The sequence below is a fragment of the Erigeron canadensis genome, chromosome 7 (genome assembly GCF_010389155.1).
Source record: "Erigeron canadensis isolate Cc75 chromosome 7, C_canadensis_v1, whole genome shotgun sequence".
NCBI lineage: Eukaryota > Viridiplantae > Streptophyta > Magnoliopsida > Asterales > Asteraceae > Erigeron > Erigeron canadensis.
The window spans coordinates 34557949-34578508 of NC_057767.1; the positions used below are offsets into that span (position 1 = coordinate 34557949).

General features: G+C 33.1%; 2 protein-coding genes and 1 pseudogene across 2 annotated transcripts; all 3 read left to right on the forward strand.

Moving 5' to 3' along the window:
- Positions 1 to 27: 27 nt before the first annotated feature.
- Positions 28 to 2925, forward strand: LOC122609577 (beta-carotene isomerase D27, chloroplastic-like). The gene is made up of 7 exons (XM_043782606.1): positions 28 to 301; positions 386 to 529; positions 892 to 977; positions 1173 to 1234; positions 1347 to 1453; positions 2460 to 2552; positions 2718 to 2925. The coding sequence occupies exons 1-7, from the start codon at positions 28 to 30 to the stop codon at positions 2756 to 2758; spliced, it is 807 nt and encodes a 268-aa protein (XP_043638541.1). The 3' UTR covers positions 2759 to 2925.
- Positions 2926 to 4463: 1538 nt separating this feature from the next.
- On the forward strand, positions 4464 to 7447 carry LOC122609574 (beta-carotene isomerase D27, chloroplastic-like). The gene is made up of 7 exons (XM_043782601.1): positions 4464 to 4790; positions 4866 to 5005; positions 5423 to 5515; positions 5682 to 5743; positions 5872 to 5978; positions 7119 to 7211; positions 7353 to 7447. Exons 1-7 carry the CDS (start codon positions 4514 to 4516, stop codon positions 7391 to 7393), a joined length of 813 nt encoding a protein of 270 aa, XP_043638536.1. The 5' UTR covers positions 4464 to 4513; the 3' UTR covers positions 7394 to 7447.
- Positions 7448 to 15465: 8018 nt separating this feature from the next.
- LOC122609394 lies at positions 15466 to 17443 on the forward strand (annotated as a pseudogene).
- Positions 17444 to 20560: the final 3117 nt, after the last annotated feature.

The following is a 20560-nucleotide window of genomic DNA, read 5'->3' on the forward strand; positions in this document are numbered from 1 at the left end:
CTAAAGTCTATCCAGAAATCCAGCAGAATGGGAACAACCATTTCATCAGCTCAAGCAAGGTTACTCACATTTCCGGCAAGGACTCACTGGGAAATACCACGGATATTCTCCATAAATGGTCCTCTTTTGTCTGTTCTGAACCGGTCCAATTCTGTTACTACAAAAGATAACTGTGATCATAGTCTCAAAACCTATGCAATGAATAATACAACAGCTACCACATCCAAGACTCTTTATCATGACAACTGGTTTGAAAGTCTTGCCATTGCTTACATAACTAAACTTATTCAAGAATCCGCTGGTTTGTTTTACTTGTTTCCTTTCTAACTGCAATTTCTATTGTCACACACACTCGTACATATTATATGGAAAAATATTACTGCAGGAATAAAAAATGACATACCCGGGTACAAGGGGCTTGTGATGGTCTCCAAAGAGGTGTTTCGGGAGTTTAACACAATTCAACAACGAGAACTTCTTGTTAAGGCACTTGAGAAAGCTATTCCTAGTTCTTCACTCAACATGGCAAGTAATTCGGCATCTTTGTTAGTTTTGTTTATTGTTGTTTTAGATTTTTTGATACTTGAAGTGGCAATTTTGATCCAATTACTAATGAAAGATTCGGGTTACACTTTATCTCTAAAGGGTCAAATGCTAAACAAAAAATTTAACTCTTTTTGAACTTTTAGGTCAACCCAACCCGGTTGTATTGATAACTATTCATAGTTCTTTTTGAACTTTTAGGTAAACCCAACCGGTCATATACAGATAAGTATTCGTTTTGACCTGAATTCTACTCGATGCGCCCGACCCACTCATTTTGCCACCTTTACTGTCATGCCAGTTATTTTGTTTTTAGATGATACTGTATTTTGGATACACAGATCAGAGAACTGACACCACAATCGAAGTTTACAAGGGAGCTGTTTGCCTTCATAACCACCATTGCCTTTCCTTGGCTTGTCGGCCCTAGTGAGGTAGGAATCGTGGTTTCTATACACTTTCTCTTCTAACTAAATCCAATCCTAGTACAAAAATGAAAACAAATCCTTTCTTCGACAGAACATTATATTGGAAAATAATAAGTTATAGCCAAAACTGAAGCAATATGTAACTAGTCCGTCACGGCGTGCTTATCGTAGTTAGTGATCTTAACTAACATTGTTTTCAAGGTAAGAGAGTCAGAGTTTCAAGGGAGAAAGGAGAAAAATGTAGTTCATATAAAGAAATGCAGGTGCTTTTTTTCCATTCAGGCAACCATGCCTAAATGCATGGTTCTTTCTATGAATATATTATTATATGAAATGTGTTCGTCGAACTCTAATGCTAGCTGCTCGAAAACTTAGGTTTCTCGAGGAGGCTAACTGTGTAGGTATGTGTACAAACATGTGCAAGATGTCGACACAAGAGTTCTTTATGAAAAATTTCAGGACCCCAGTCAATATGGTTCCTAGTAAGTCAACTCAATTAAACAATCAAATACATTATAAATCAAGATATTAGAAGACACAATTTTGACCAAATACTTATGAGTTAGTTGATTTGGGTTGGTGATTATGGTTCAAAAAGTCAAACAGGTCATATAGTATTTTTAGTTGACACTTGACACATAAGGGGTCAAGAGGTATGAATGGGTCATGCTGGTAAAAAATGAAACTGCAGTTTTGACCAATTACTTTTAAAGTTTTAAATGGGTTGATCTGGGCTGTGTATTTCTTCAAACAAGTCAAATGGTTCCACGGAACATGTCAAACAAGTTGATCAACCCAAATCTTTTTAATATCACCCAAACCTCTTTTCAATGTATACAACCTCCTAAAATCCTTCTATCCACAGATTTGGATTATTATTATTATGTTTAACTAATGAACAAGCAAGTACTTGCGAGGCAACCTAGCCTGATTTCACCCAAATGTGACCCATTTCTATCCTTTACTAAACATGCCCGGCCTATCTCGGCACGTCTAAATATAAACCAAAAATGAATCAGTAATAGGAAAAGTGCACCTAGATTTACTCCTAAATAAGAATTATAGTGCTCCCAAATCAATTCAAGAACTCAAAGAGAAACAGGAATCATACGACTTAAGGGGAGTAACAGTGCCTGCACTAATATATAGAGGCCTAAATACATGTATGGAGGGCCCGTGTGTACTCCACTCGGGGTGCACCACTGCAAGTAGAGTTAAAAAAGTGTCAATTCTAACTTCTATCATGAACTAAGACTCAATTTAGACTCTTGTATGTTACAAATCAGTGCACCACTTACAATATCAGGCAGACAATTTAAGTTCATGACAGTTATTCAATAGTTTCTATATAATAGTTTACTATTCGTATCAACTTAAACATGGAAATGTTTATGTGGAATTTATGATTAGTATGCTAACGTCATTTTTAAAGTGCAAGTGCTACAACTATTTAATCCATTAAAGTGTATGCATATGTTGATTTTGCAGATTTTGATGATATGAGCTGTGAGATTATATTTGGGCAAGATCCTCCTGCACAAGAAGATGATCCGGCCTTTAAGCAACCATGCTACAAATTATGTAAATACTCCTAACCGAGCTTGATTTGTATATCTTTATTTATCTTTTAAAGTATTTAATAAGCAAATGAATGTACATAAAAGACAATTCACATGTCAGAATAGTCTTTTGGCAGTGGATATCAAGAGAATTTTGTTCTCATTTTTTGCTATATGTTGCAAGCAGGTAATGTAAAACAAAAGCACAGTGCAAGCTGCATTAGCTAGACCCTCAAGGAGAAAGGCAGTGTTCGCCAGTTGGTTAAAAAAGTCCAACTTTAGGAGTTTCACTAGACTGACAATAGGCCAAATAATTATAAGTAACTCGAGATATGATGTGTGACTATGTATGAAGAAAACTTACTTTCAAAATGTGTAACACATACCATGTCAAATATAGGTGGAATATGTTCATGTAGATGATAAACGGCCTATACTACCAAGCTTACCGATCTTATGTCTTGCACAGTGTACTTAATCTATACTTTGATACTTTGGACTCAAAATTTCAGTCATGAATGTCGGAATGTATCCCTTTGATGGAAGTGGCTAATCAATGTGACAGATTTTGTATCCATGTCAGGAGATATAAAATCTCATACACCAAGAGCGATGGAATTTACATATAACCACCTAATACATAAAGTAAATAACGTTCACTGTCAACTTTGATGATTCTTTAAATTGGGTGCAAGTGTAATCCTACATTAGAATATGCAAAGAAGCTAAAGTCAATCTATAAGCTTATCGGTTACTTAATTTTTAGGTCCTATAGTATCACTTAATTCTATCAATGCCAAGTCTATTTAGCCCTTGAGATGAAATATTGCATTACATTCTTCTTATCATATTGGGATGTAACTTGTAAGAATGTAATAACTATTCATATATCCGTTTTGCATATAATATATAGAGATTAGAGTCATTGTATAATTGTATCTCCACTTCATAAATTTATGAAATTAGACTTATTACATGTTTATGCAGAAATAATGCAATTAACAAATTTAACCTAATATAAGATTATATTAAAAGTATATACTCTGTCATTTCATGGTGCTCTAGAAGTTGGTAAGTTTTGGTTGCAGTTTTATATCTAGATATATAAATTTGTTTTCTCATTCTTGTTATCATGCAGGTAAGATTGGGATTATTGAAACCTGATAAAGTGATAAGAGATGTTTTGATAGTTAGCTAGTTTGAGTTCTTAACGCATAAACAACGAAAGAAGCTGAGGGTTGTTGAGTCATGCGTATCATGTGATATCCTACACTTATATTGTATAACGTTTTAGAGTTTGCTGATAACATTTTAAGGAACACGCTGAAAATGAGACATTGTTAACACTAGACAAAATAAAATTTGGAACTTGGTCGATGTTGAAATTACATGAGCAGGGAAGAAAGTTGTGACCATTTGAAGTTCGGTCTTTTTCCAACCCGTTTCTCTATTTCAGCTGATCTACTTAAGGGTCCTACAACTCTTGGATTTGCTCTGCATCATGATTGCATTAAACATTACAATCTACAATATATAACTAGATTATTTGTGTGGTTCTAAACAATAAGGTGTCAAAAATTAATCTCAAAATTTGACAAATCATGAGCCTAACTTTGAATATGGGTCACCAATTGAGCCTAAAAATGTTAATATCTTATTTAAACCGAAAAAAAAAAAAAAAACAGTAACAGAAAAGTACCAAAATAATTAAACACTTTTGAGTTTTAAAAATTAGAGTAATTTGCTATATATATTTTTTTCCCCAAATTTATGTAAGTTGTTTCCAAGCTTTTAGAACATTTATACACACACACACACACAAATACATATACATATAAGCAGTTTGGTTCCATCAACATTTGTTTATCAACAGTCATTATAAAATGTCATATATAACCAAAACTATGCAAAGTTGGCTGGTAAGTGCTAACTTCTACTTTAATCCTTCCTTAACTACCCTTCCTTTATTCTCTCTTCAGCAGTATGGGAACAACCATTCCATCAACTCAGGCAAGGGCAATCTTATTTTCAGGAAGGTCTTATTGTAAACCAGCACGAATATTCCCCAAGCATGGTCGTTCTGTGTTGTGTGTCCTGGCCCGACCCACTTCTGTTACTTTCACTCATAATGATAGCCATACTCTTAAGCTCGATACAAGAAACAATACTATAGCCACCACATCCAAGACTGTTTATAGAGACAACTGGTTTGAACGTATTGTCATTGCTTACCTCTCTAAAGCTGTCCAAGAAACTGCTGGTACGTTCTATGTAATTATAAGTTACTTATTCAAATATCAAGCAAAGGGCTTTTGATGAGAAACGATAACTGCAGGGATAACAACTGACACACCGGGATACAAGGGACTCGTGACAGTGTCAACAGCTATGTTTCGGGAGTTTAGTCAGACTAAACAACGCCAACTTGTTATTAATGCTCTTGAGAAAGTTATTCCTAGCTTTGCACTCTCCATGGCAAGCTCTTCTACATTGTTATTAAATTCTTTTTGTACCATATATAGGCGACAATATTTGAAGTCCCTTATTATACGAGTAATTCAAATTATGTTTTATTTTCAAAAATAAGTCATATGGGTTGAGAATCCTGTAGTGTAGTTATAATGCAAAAAACCTCTTGAACCATATTTCTATACAAAAAAGCTACGGAGTTATTCTTGTTGAAATAATAGAAACTTTCGTAATCATATTTGACACACTAACTATTCATTAAAAACTACAATTTTTATGGACAAAATATGTCTTGGATCGTCCCAACCCGAGTGGTACCCAAAGTAGCCATTTTCATATGTCACCCAAACTGTCAGACCAGTGTACTTTGCCACCTTAAACCATTCATTGTAATTCTATGTGATAGTGTGTTTGGACATGCAGGTGAAGAAACTGATGCCACAATCAAAGTTTACGAGGGAATTTTTTGCTATTTTCACTACCTTAGCCTTTCACTGGCTGGTCGGTCCTAGTGAGGTAAGGCTCCTTGTTCACTAGCTGAAAATAACTACATTAGAGAAAACAAGTAGTTACAGCAAATTTTGATGTTAGAACAACTATATTGACAGTCAAAAACCAAACTTGCTCTCCTTTTTGGAACAGATGTATCATGTTAATTATTATTATTTAAACTGTTTTGAAGGTAAGGGAGTCTGAGTTCGAAGGAAGAAAAGAGAGGAATGTCGTCCACATCACAAAATGCAGGTATTGTACTATCCTTTCTGAGTTATTATAAAAAGTCTAAATGTAAGGATTTTTTGTATGATTTTCTTGCTATATCGTAAGTGCAATGCAATATTCAAATTCTAATGTTGTTCAATGGAAAACCTTAGGTTTCTGGAGGAAGCTAACTGTATCGGTATGTGCACAAACCTCTGCAAGATGCCAACACAAGAATTTATTAGTAAAAATTTCGGGACTCCGGTCAACATGGTACCTAGTAAGTTAAACTATATAAAGAAACAAATGTATTGCACAACTAATACTATAGGTGGCAAGTTTTATCTATATACTTAATGAATGGGTCAATTCAGGTTGTATAATGTCTCTAACATGTCAAAAAAAGTTAACTTGAGAGGGGAACGAGTCAAATGAGTCGAATGTGTTGGAGGTTTCACAAGTCTGCTTTTAATCAGTCTGTCTGATTCAGACAACCATCTATATCATTTTATCCACAGACTTTGTAATTTTACTAATAAGTATGGCAGTCTGCCTAGAAAGGAGCAACTAATGTTCTTTTCGCAAAAAAGTATTCACTAATCAATTTAAAACATATAAGAGGGTTAAAGTACTCTTGAAGTGTTGTGGTTTACGGTGGTACCCTATACGTTTTAACAATTGATTAGTGACCCCTTTATTGTTGTAAAATTAACGGTACCTCTTTATTTCGTTAAAGAACATTAGTTACCCCTGTTTAGGCAATTTTCCCTATCAATTAAGACATTAGCTATCTGTATAAAGATTTATAAAATGAACAAAAATGTGTTTGTGGGTCATCCAGACATGACCCATATAAATGTGACCCGTTTCAGCCCGAACCCATTTTGACTGGTAGTCTGGTACCCATCATGCCAACTCTATGGAATATAGAAACTATAAATGATAAATGATTACTTAACAGGAAAAGTGCACCAAGATCACCCCTAAGTATAATATGTAGTGGAGTAGTGGACTCAAATCAAACTAAGAGCTTACGGAGTGACATGAATCATTCAATGCAAGGGGGGTAACAGAAACTTCACTAATATACGTAGGTCTGAAAACATGTAAGACGGACCCATGTGTATACCACTCAGGATGCACCACTGCAAGAAGAGTTTAAAATGTGTCAATTCCAAATTTCTATCATGAATAAAGACTGAATTTAGAATCTTGTATGTTACAAATCAGTGCACCACTTACATTTTTGAGCAGACAATTTAAGTTCATGATAGTTTTTTAATGATTTCCTAAACCCTACCCCACAAAGACAAGGATATTTGATACCGGTTTTCAGAAGCATGATGTAATGTAGAGTGTATGACCAAGTATACCAGTGTTAGTGAAGTGTACTCATTATGCATATTCTGATGATTTGTAGATTTTGATGATATGAGTTGTGAGATTATATTCGGTCAGGATCCTCCAGCACAAGAAGATGATCCGGCATTTAAGAAACCATGCTACAAACTATGTATATACTCCTAACCCTGTCTCGTTTGTATTTGTGTTTCAATAAACATGTGAATTAGCTGAGGTCAAATTTCTATATGCCCGAGAAGGGATGTCGACATTAGAAATTTTTGTTCTCATATTCTGCTATTGTTGCATGCAGGTAATGTAAAACAAAGGCACAGTGAAAGCTGCATTAGCTAGATCCTCAAAGGAGACGGTCGATGTAGGGATTCAAAAGGGAGATGTACATAATGATGCTGCTGGTCACATCCTACTTACATACTAAGCACATTATACGTCAACTTGATCAAATTGGGAAATATGATTGAAGTAATGTAGATATTTCATTCTTAATATTTGATACAATTTTAATCACATGTATAATTTTCGAAGTAAATTAAAAAATATCTCTTTGCTCAAATGATAAAAATATTGACCTTATATCTTCCTCTATATTGCATGATGTACTTAATGTAGACGTGACACTATCGATAGGTCGGATCAAATCAGTTGGGTCGACACTAAAAATTACCCAACTCGCCCGACCCACTCATTTTGCCACCTCTAACTTGCACCAATCTTTGACAAAAGAGAAAAGCACAAAGGTTTCTTGCCATGAACAACAACATCAACACCCAATCCCATCAAAGTGGGTTAATTCTTTGTTTGTGAAAATGGATCCAATTAATGATGTATTCTGTTGAACTAATTAAAAAGTACTTTTAAGGAAATACTGCTCACAATTTGATTTTATAAGGGTTCATTACCAACTTTGATGATGCTTGCACTATGGTCACACCTACCCGATGAGTGCCTGAGTCAATTTAGCCCTTGAATGCCCAAGTATTTTATATGTGATATTGTAATGTAGGGCTCAAGTTAAACAAGGGTGGACCGAAAGTGTCTCCCACTTTTGGGTGCTAAAGTGATTAACCATATGGTCCATATATACCAACACTTCCACTAGAGGTCTTAAGCCACTATAATGTATTAGTAAGCTGTCAGCACTCAGCAGATCTCCTTCGTTGAGCTCCATTTGTTTGCATGATCTAATAAACTAGTGTAAAAAGTTTTCAGTTGACAAAGGAATGATATCATCAGAACGAATGATCTACTTAGTTCAGCTCCAATCTACGCTGGGGCTGGTACTGATTGATATTAGCGACATTGCAAATGTAATGATGATAAAAATATAGTGTGAAAATATTACATGATGGCAATTAGCATAGTCAGAAATTCAGAAATGATTGTCATAATTATGTAAAGAATGATCTTATATAACCTTTCCATTTGTCAAAAGAACACCAAAAACATTTGTATTGTTGAGGCCCCACATTTTTGGAGTCCCTGTGGTTGCACCTCGCATACGTACATCAAGGATTTGACATCCCTTAATGAAAGCAGATTGCTCAATATCCAGTAACCACCACACTATGAATAACCCGCTCTAGCCTTAAAGGTAAAATCTTAGCAATAAGCTTGTATAGAACACCGATTAAACTTATTGGCCGATAATCAATAACCAGGAGCGGGGATTCAACCTTTGGAATTAGTGAGGTAAAAGAAGCATTACAACCCAATGGAATAATAGGAAGAGATCAAGAATTCGTGTACAGCAAGAACAATACAGTATCATTTTGCATAATATCCCAAAATAATCCTGATAAAACCAAAGGTAAACCTGTACCAATTGCTCCACAAAATTTTTATCTCATGTATGGTGACTGACTATGACTAAATGTGATCAAACAAATGTGAAATGTTAGTTAGACGACTTTTAACAGTTATTTTCTCACTTTCTTTGTCTTCTAGCCTACTTTCATAAGATCAATTAGGCACGGGAAGTGTATTAACTTTCTCTTCTTCTTTACTAACTTCAGCGTCACATCAACACTTCTAAAGCGATGGGTTACACTCGTATATAAAATAGATGCAGTGCCCACACATATCTATTTACATGAAAAAAAAAATACTTTCTTGTTTTGCTCGTAACCGAAATTCCAACCCAAACGATCCCAAGTGACAAGCTGAGGTCGTGCAACGACGTTACAGCCCACGCCTTGTTAATAGACTGGCACCATTGGGAGCAGTCTAAAGAAACCTTGTCTAAGGGTGGGGGGAAGGCTTCTCCACTCCTCCCCTCCCCTCCCCGATTTTTCTTCTCCTCCCCTCCCCCCACCTCGCCATCTCTCTCCTCCCCTCCTCACCCTTTTCTATTTAATTTAATTTCTATCTATTTTATTTAAAATAATAACTAAAATATTTTATTTAATAATTTGAAAATACAACTTAAAACACAAATAAAACACATAATCATTTTTATTCTAAATAATAAATAAACCTAATTTTAAATAATAATATTAGTAGTAGTAATAATAATAATATATTGTATAAAAAATAAAAAATAAAAATTGTGAACTAGTATTATATATAGTTTAAACTTTAGGGGTATAAGTTGTAAAATTAAATTTAATTAATAATATATATATATATATATATATATATATAGAAGGTCACGTCTTCTTTCCCATTCCTGCACTGCAACATATAGATATAGATATTTATATGTATATATACATAAAAACGGTCATCAATCGGCACCACAACCGGCACCACTGTGCCCAACTCGCTCCCCACCCAACCGGTACCGGGGGTCGGCGCGGTGTGCCAACCGGTACCGGCCCGGTACCGGTTTCCTCCCCTACCCATTCCGTCCAGCCTAATAGTGTTGAGAGATCGATATTATTATTTCTTTTAAGTATATAATTTTCATTAAATGTTGTAATTTCATGTGTGAATTTTAAAACTCAAACAATAATCAATCAAATGTTATCAAATATATATTTTTCATTATTTCTTTTAAAATTATATATTTTTATTTAAATGTAAATTAAATGTTGTAAATTCTAGAGGGTGCCGAACAACAAAATGCTGCAATCAATACATGTAAAATATTGTTCAATTCGTAGATAGAAATGGGTTAAATATACTCAAGTACAGTAGTAAAATCCTAAATAGGTCCCACAAATGATTAAAACTCAATATATATATATATTTTTTTTTAACGGCAAGCTCAAAATTGTTTTGATTGGGCCTAAAAAGAACAAGGGCTATATATAATTCTATCCTAAGTGTGGGATGTCTTTAGCTGCGATGGGCTTGGTTGTAATTTGTTCCACTATCGATCTTCTTAAATATGGGCCATGGTCATAGACTAGTTTGTAATATCGGCCATAAGGAAGACGAGTATCGCAAATAAAAGAGCTCGATGTATTTTTATAAAATTAAAGGACAGGGGAGTGAAGATCGAACAAAAGGGCTTAGAATTTTTAGAATTTATGAGTTCAATTATCATCTCATGCAAAAGTTGAAGAATTTTTTCTACTATTTAGGTAGAAAATGAAAGCAGCCTCTTTACTTATGTAGGGGTAAAGTCTGCCTACATTTTAACCTCCTCCATAAACCATTGTGGTATTGGGGCTCAAAACCAAAAAAAAACAGCAGTGCAGCTTCTTTCTTTCTTTCTTTCTTTAATGTTTGGGATGAATTTGTACAATTTCACATGAAATAATACCATTGTGTAATGGATTATAAGAAACGTATGGCATATTGCGGCCCATATAGCTTCACATTAAATTTGATAAAATCATATCATAATATATCATATATGAAACTAGCGATATTTTTTTTTTGAACGATATTTAGATTTTATTAAAAGAAAAAGTTAGTAAGTACAAGACTTACACAAATTGATCCAACAGACAAAATCATATATATAACTAGTGATTACCCCAGCTAGGTTTGTTACCTTTGATATGGGTAAATCATAAGCTTAGGAATAAAGTTTGGTAAGCGTAACCATACAGAGTTAGTGTATTTGATACATCGTTAGACAATATCCATGTGTGTTGTGCAAAATATATATAAATCAAGTATTACAACAAGAGTATTCTTGAGGCACGAGTAATTTTAGTAAGAGAGAGCCATAACACCCAAATCTATATAATATAACTAAAAGAAGAGGTTATGGTACACTTGACACCCTTAATCCTCATCCTAAAGCCTAATTCCTCTTCTTTATTAATTCTCTAATTTTTTAATATTAATTTAAATTAATTTACACTTTTTGGTTTTCCATCACCAATTTATACTTTCACCCCAATCTAAAATAATTAATTTTCACTTTTTGGTTTCCTATCACCAATTTATACTTTAATCCAACTTAAAAATAATTAACTTTTATACTTTTTGATTTTTGCATCACCAATTTACCTTTAATCCAATTTAAAAATAATTAACTTATACTTTTTTTATTTACACTTTAACCCAATTTAAAAATAGTTAATTATATTTTTTGGTTTCCATCACCAACTTTATTTGCATTTTAGATCGAGTTTCCATGAAACTAAAATATAAACAATAACTATTAATATATTTAAAATCATATATGGAGTCTAAGGATTAGGAGTGAGGAAAAGCCAAAAAAAAAGCAAGAAAACCGAATAATTCAAACAGAAAAAACCAGAATCCGAAAAAACCAAAATCCGAAAAAACCAATGTTTTTTGTTATAATTTATAATAACAATAAAAAGACTTGAAAATAAAAAGATAATATAAACTTTAAGAATTATTTTCCACAGTTATATCATTAAATTAATTACATTTTATAATTGTAAAATGTAGACAATTGGTTTACATAATTAATGACTATATTTTATTAAATTAAAATTAAATCTAAAAAAACTATAAAAGATGTATAACATCAGCATATGAATCTAATGGTTATAATTAAAAGTTAATTTTATCCAAGGGTCTAAACTTCTCCATTTAAGAATTAAGGTTTTTTTATATATACTTAGAGATAATATACATTCATTGACGTGCACAATTTAAATAAGTTATGGATCGATGCATGAATGCAATATGTTTTGAGCTTAAGGTATTACCGTACACGTGATAGTGTATCTCGTTGGCTCCGCATTTAGAGTCTACATACTATATATCTTAGGGGTGCCACGTATTACTACTCATAATTGTTATATTTTTACGAGTCGAGTTAAATTACATCTAAAGAGTGATTCTTATAAGTCGAGTCAAGTTACATTAATAAACAAATAATTATAATAATTTGATTAAAAAAAGATAATAATTGCTTATAAAAATTATGAAAACAAAAAAATAATGATGCATAAAAGTGGTTAAACTTAGGGGAAATCTTGGCTACTGTTGGCACCACCAAATTTTGATACAACTATGTTGTAAATCATGGGACCAAAATGTTCATTTATACAACTATGTTGATACAACTATTTTTGTTTACAAATTAACAAAAATAACGTTAAAATATTATAAAAATAATTTATCAAAAATTTCAAAAATAAAAAAATGAGAATACCGGAACGGTAATACCAAAAAATATCGAAATTACTGAAAATAGTTGTACAAGAGTACCACCCCGATACCGGTATTACCGGTAACACCGACTGGTATATACCTGTAGTTACACATTGTATGTACGTGTTTTCATTTGAAGGTGATTGAAGATCCTCAAATATAGGTATATATAGTTTTTTGTTTTGTTTGGATTAAATTCTTACCGGTAATATTTGTTTGTTAACGGCGAGGATGAAAAATGCAAAAACGAGAAACCACAGGGACGATTTTTGCACTTAAGTGGACGAAAAGACGAAAATGCCCCTCACGTGACTTGCATGAGGGGGTTAACGGAAAAGTTATAACGACAAGGACGAAATGCAAACCACGGGGATGATTTTAGCCAAAAGTTAACGAAGAGAACGAAAAGTGATAAAGCGAGAAACCACAGGGACGAAAAAAGTACTTAACTAAAAAAAAAAACTATCACACAAGAAAAACCTTAACTATCTCAAATATTTCATAAACAACTTAAGTATACTAATTTTAGTCTTATAGTGTCATTCTATAGATATTTTATTAACTAAGAATTATGCAGGTTTTTTATTTGACTTCAATCATAGCCTAGAAAAATTAATATATTCAAACTAATTAATAATGTATTTTACTACGAGTCATGTAATACTTAAACATACTTTAATTCGATCTTAACATTTTAAGGAGCATAGTTGAAAACAAACGTCTAAAATTATAGCTAGCTGTCATAAGTTGTATTTAATATTGGCATATTCCTTAAGGGGTGTAACATAAATTAATTATAAAATGAGATTTTAATGAGTTAAAAAGTAAGAGGGTGAAAACTGAAATTTATAAAAAAAAAAGTCAAGTAAAAAGTTGTAACTATAAAAGGGTGAGTCCATCTTCTTGCCTCCTTCTTCTTCTCTAGTGAACACATACAGAACGTGATTTCCTAATTTACGCCATTAAAATACAATCATTTTTTTTTCCATTTTACAAAACTCTAACTATAAAATCCCAAAAATTTCTTTTCATCTCACCTTTTCAAAAATTAAGTCAGTCCTAGCTCAAATTTAAGGTAATTCCTTAATAAAATCATTATATATTTTCTGAAAAATATACAAATCTTGACCTACCTTCTTTAAAGCTAGATCCTCCCTTGAAAGTACTTAGTTTCGGTAACAAACATCATAGTTAGTTTCAATAAATATTAATAGCAAGGTAAAGTATTAAAACTTGCTAAGAATCCCAATTTAAGACGTATTCCATAAGACGTCTGTGTTCACGTTACCATCGGAAAGCACAATCCAGATGTTATTAGAATCCTTCCAAATTGGATTGTGCTTGAAACTTTCCGGTAGCACCGTGGCAAGGCCTATAGCACCACTAAGCTCAATCACAACCTTGAGTATTATATAACAATGCCACACTGCAACGATGATCTCCTTATCGTCCACTGTTATGATATCATCAACTAGATCGCATAGAAAGGGCCTGTATAAACAAAAACTAACACTTATTGTATAAAAAATTAACTTTCATAGATCATTGCGAATTATGTGAATTCGACCAAAAGAAAGAAAGGAAATAAATAAGTACTAAAAGGAAACGAAAGGAAAGAAAAGAAAAGGAAAAGAATTTGGCTCATATGTTGCCATTTGGCTAAAGTAATGAACAAGGGTTACCGCAGAAGAGTCTAACATGATTGTGGCTTTTGTTTATCAAATATAGTGGCATTTTGATGCCTTGTTTTGAAAAAAAAAAAAAAAATACTAAGTAGGTGTACAACAAAGAAGGATTTGGAACATGTGGGTGATTTGGTAAAGAAAAATAAAAATTAGAGGGGTAAAAGTGAGAGAAGTGACGTTAAAGGAAGAAAAATGAACATAAGAAATGATGCTAACATGAACGAGGCTTTTGCTACTCAATATACTCCAGTCATCGTCTTTACTTTTCATAGTTAGTTTCAATAACAAATATTAATAGCAAGGTAAAGTATTAAAACTTGCTAGGAATCCCAATTTAAGACGTATTCAATATGACGTCTGTGTTCACGTTACTACCGGAAAGCACAATCCCGATGTTATTAAAATCCTTCCAAATTAGATTGTGCTTGAAACTTTCCGGTAGCACCGCGGCAAGGCCTATAGCACCACTAGGCTCAATCGCAACCTTGAGTATCATATTGCAATGCCACACTGCAGCGATGATCTCCTTACCGTCCACTGTTATGATATCATCAACCAGATCACGTACAATGGGCCTGTATAAACAAAAACTAACACTTATTATATAAAAGCAAACTACATTATTCTATAAAAAATTAACTTTCATAGATCATTGCGAATAATGTGAATTCGACCAAAAGAAACAAAGGAAATAAATAAGTACTAAAAGGAAAAGAAAGGGAAAAAAAAAGGAAAAGAATTTGGCTCATATGTTGCCATTTGGCTGAAGTAATGAACAAAGGTTATTGCAGAAGGGTCTAACATGATTGTGTCTTTTGTTTATCAAATATAGTGACATTTTGATGCCTTGTTTTGAAAAAAAAAAATTAAAAAATACTGAGTAGGTGTACAACAAAGAAGGATTTGGAACATGTGGGTGATTTGGTAAAGAAAAATAAAAATTAGAGGGGTAAAAGTGAGAGAAGTGACGTTAAAGGAAGAAAAATGAACATAAGAAATGATGCTAACGAATTAAAGTTTCCTTTTTCTTTATATAAAAAATGAACATAAGAAATGAACATAAGAAATGATGCTAACGAATTAAAATACTGAGTAGTATTTTATATATGGGAAGTAGTATTTTATATAAAGTTTCCTTTTTCTTTAGTCACCAGTCACCACATACAAATTAAAACAACGTCTCTTTCGTTAGAAATGCCAAATCCACCTTCAGAAATTGACAATGCTAGCGAAACATCTACTCCCACTCATCAATCTCTTTCGTTAGAAATTGACAATGCTAGCGAAAATCCTATTCTCACTGATCACTCTCTTCGTCGCCGCTGTATGAGATTTCTAGGAGGTGCAAAGTCAATCTCCCTCGTGATATTGGTCTCTGTTGGATTCATCGTATATTTTGCCATCCCGAAACCCACAGAGCGGTCTCGAAACAAGGCTGGCAGTTACTCACGATCTTCCTCACCACTATCTCTGGACTCATGCTACAGCCCTTACCAGTTGGTGCATGGGCCATCGTGTGTTTGACAGTGTCACTGCACTGGTGACAAAGACGCAAACGTTTCAAGAGGCATATGCGGCTTTTACCAACCAAGCTATATGGTTGATCGTTTTATCTTTTTTCTTTAGTAGAGGGTTTGTGAAAACCGGCCTAGGTGATCGGATGGCAATGTATTTTGTAAGATGGTTTGGTAAAAGTACGTACGTTGGGTTTAGCATATGGATTGGCAATTGGTGAAGCCTTAATATCAATAGTGATGCCAAGCAAGCACCACAGCTAGAGCTGGTGGAGTATTCTTGCCAATTATCATGTCACTAGCAATTGCTGGCGAGTCTAGTCCTCATGACGGTTCTGCTCGTAGAGTTGGCGCATTTCTTATCCAGTCTGAGTTACAGGTACTTACGTTCTTGATATCTAACGTATATAATTCTGTTGGAATAATCTTGACGTCAACATGTCAAAGTGACATTAATTTAGTACGAGTCTAGTTATTTAATTGTGTCGTTGCAAGTTAATGAGTTAGTATTTAATATTCATGTGATATAAAATAGGCACTAAGTTTAGTATGGCTTTTAAGCAATAAGTTTGTGTCGTTTATTTAGTACTGTAAGTCGGTAAGTTTGTTTAATTTAAAATAGTCTTAGAATGAAGTATTGGGTTAAGAATGTGGAAGTTATGGGTCATATACTCATATGTATGACTGGTTCCTTAATTAGGCAGAGAAGTACGTGGGTTAGTTGCATTATGAATTATGGAGTCTTTTTGTGTGAGTCAAGTAGGTGCCTATATAAGCTAGGCTTGTTTTCTCTTTATGAATGTTAAGTATTTATCCACAGAATCTCTACTTTGTTTGCAAATTTCTTCCATCATATGCAGTTTAACTTTTACAGTACTTTATTACAATACAACGTACAAAAGTTAGTAAAGAAGGACCACACCAGGGGCGGCAGTAGTGTAGAATGAGGGTTACTATTATTCTTTTTACGTCCATTGCATTAAGCCCCCTGATGAGTTATATAGCAATAAGAAATAAGGAGTGGGTTTGAACTTTGAAATAACTAAAATCATAGGTTAAAGAAAGAAGCTTATGTTTTGGTGGTGGTGATGAATTAAACGCCTAAAATGGTGGTGGTGTATAACTTGCAGGTGTACCATAAGAATTAATTAGGAAGAAGATGACAAAGTTTTAATGTTTATGTCAAAGTTTCAGTTTAACTTTTAAAGTTATTATTTACGAGTAGTATAGTAAAAATGCATAGTATTAGTACTAATTTACTATTGCTCGTACATGTTATCAATTCTCTTTATAAAATTGAAGTTTACATTCTGGACGAATAATTATTGTTTGTTTGTTATATATGGCTGGAAATATAGTCGTCTAGTAGCTTGAATGCGCTTTTCTTGACGGGTGATCCACAAAACCTGTTGTGTATTAAATTAGCCGAAAGTTTAGGGGTGAAAGTCAAAAGTCCATGGATTACATGGTTCAAAGCTTTTGTTTTCCGGCGCTGGCTTCTCTTATGCTTATGCCATTAATCATATACAAGATATTTCCACCTGAAATGACCCATCATGGCTAAACAGAAACTGGACCAAATGGGTCATGTCAAAAGAAATGAGTGGATCATGATGGCAACCATGCTCGTTGTCGTGACATTATGGATCCTCGGGTAAGCGTGCTTAACTGGATGATCAACTAATTAACTCTAATTAGAGTAAATTCCAACTCTAGGCATAAATGTTAGTATGTTTTATCAATTCTTTTCTTCAATTCGTATATGTATGTATATTTATTATGGGGAAAGGGAATATGAGGCTGTTAGGCACCCAAGTTGGGTGAAAAACCTCTCACATACCTTTTTTTAAAAGGTAAAAATCATGGGGGGCCATGTATTTATTTAAAATATTAGTATGTGAGGGGTTTTTCACCCAAGTTGGATGCATAAGAGCCTCATACTCACTTTTCCCATTTATTATTGTATATATATATATATATATTAAAAGTTTTTAATTATATATATATAGTAGTAATTCCATATTAAAACTTGTAATAAATACTCGTATTATATATTCAGAGAGGAAAAGGTTAGATATATTAATTCTATTCAAACTTATGTGAATTTGATTAAAGGAAAAAAAGGAAATAAATAAGTACTAAAGGAAAAGAAAGGAAAGAAAAAAAAAGGAAAAAGTTGGCTCATATGTTGCGATTTAGCTATATTAATTCTATTCAAACTTATGTGAATTTGATTAAAGGAAAAAAAGGAAATAAATAAGTACTAAAGGAAAAGAAAGGAAAAAAAAAAAAAAGGAAAATTTTGATTAAAGGAAAAACAAGGGTTATTACAGTAGGGCATAACATGGTTATGGCTTTTGTTTTCCCAATATAGTGACCTTTTGATGCCCTATTTTGAAAAAAAAATATATTAAATAGGTATACAATAAGCAGGATTTGGAACTTGAGTGATTTGTTATAAAAAGTTAGGGGAGTAAAAGTAAGAGATGTGACCTTAAAGGAAGAAAAATGAGCATAAGATACGATGCTAATAGGTAGTGGAGCTCTTGTTCGACCAGTTTTGTAATGGGGCAATTAATACATAGGTAACGGGGAAACACAAAATTTTGATATATATTTACACAATTGATTCTCAAACTTTAATTTTATTTTTAAATGTAAGGTCTAAAGTTTGCACAACTTAGTTTAATAATTAAATTAAGGATTAATTAAACAGAATATAAAGATGAACAAGTTTAATCGGATGTATTAATGATTAAACAGTAAATACATGACCAGTCAAATCTTGACAAACAAGAACATGAATACAGATACTTGTTGAGTTTTTGACTAGCATAAAACTCAACAATTTACAACAAATATCGAAAGCAGATACACTAAGGCCCTATTTGGTTTGTATGAATCTTATGAAATTCATAGGAATTGGAATGTTAAATTTCATTATGAGTGTGTTCGGTTGAAGAAATGAAGGAATTGGAATTTAAAACATTCCAATGAATTCTTTTTAACAAGGAGTTTAGAATTCCTTCCATATATCAATGGAAAGTTTACAATTCCTAAGAAATTCAATTAATTTGACAAAAAAACCTTAAAAAGTAAAAAACCTTTTCCATCTTCAGCTTTATATTTCTTCAGCTTCCTTGCGGCCACCTATGACATTCATGGCAGCCACTGCCACTAACCACCGCTGACCGCGGATTAAAACCTGCCATTGATTAGTATCTCTTTTAGACCAAGTCACCCAACCCTCACTCACCACCAAGGTTTATCGATTGACTAAAAACACACTACTACCACCGCTCCCAACGTCGCCAACCGTCGTTGCTAATCACCGGCAACCGCCACCGCCAACCATCCTACACAATACCACTATGTATGTGGTATATTTTTCTTCTTTCTCTTTTTATTAAATTTGAAAGGACACGATTAACTGATTTACTTCATACTTTTGAAAGTTAATTAGAAAATTTTTTTCTCATGGGAGCGTGTTAGCCGTGAGGTGATGTAGAGAGCCAGAGATTGGGATAGAGATGTGAGAGAAGGAAAGAGACAAGATATTGACATGATTACATGAATGTGTCATATTGCGTATATAAAAAATGAGTTATATTTGAAAGGATCGTTTAGTCATTTGATATGATTTATTTTATAATTCTTTTACCAACATTCCATTAAATTCTATCAACCAAACATAATATATATTTCTAAATTTTTCAATTCTAATTCCTTCTAAAGATTCCAATTTCTTCAAAAACATTCTGTGAGCCAAACGCCCCTAAGTAATTTCTTTAAAGCACACAGCATCCACAAAGCTTGTCTTTACAATGTGTTGCTTTATATAGTGAAAAGATAAGAGAGCATAACGGAGAGTATGAATCTTGGCATAAAGACGTTTGTTGAACATCCATAGGTGAAAAACTTTGTACTTTGTCGTCTCCATCCTATTCCTTGTTTGTTTTCCAATTTTAGTAAAAGAGTAAAACTTGTGCTGTTTTATTTCCAAATGAGTACAAACAAATCACATGGTCTGTTACACACATAACCCTTTTGGGACCAAGTTTTTCTCTTCTGTTTCTCCGTCTATATTTGACTTACAAGATAAATGATGAGTCATCGAATTGATTGTTGAAGGGTGTTGACTTTCATCAACACTGAGTTCAGTGATCCTTGACTTAACATAAAAGCATTTCTAAATCACTCAAAAAAAACTTTCTTTTTTTTTACGTGAAAATAAGTGAAAATCAATAGTGACTCGTAATAATAGACTATCGGGTAACATGATACCTTTTATGTCAATAAATAAGAGATCCTATCTAAAATGAGTAATTTATATAGGTCACTGTTAATTATGTGAGTTCGACCAAAAGATGGAAAGGAAACAAACAAACAAGTACTAAATGAAAAGACATATAAGAAAAGAAAGGATATTAAAAAAAAGAAAAGAAATGACTTGATGAAGTGATGAACAGGGGTTTATTCCGGAAGGGCCTAACTTGATAGGGGCTTTTTCTACTCAATATAGTGAGCTTTTAATGCCTTAATTTGACAAAATACTAAGTGGGTGTTCAACAAAGAGTGTTTTTGACTTGATTAATTCAAAAACAACTAGAATCAACCCAGTAATGGTGTGCATCTTATAAAATACTCCGTATATTTTAACGTAATAATAAGTAAACAATAGGAGAATCAGAATTGAGGGAAGGAGTTTTCGCTACCAAATGCAACCTGATAAAACACCATAATAGCTTTTAGTAAATATCAAATAATATCTTGTT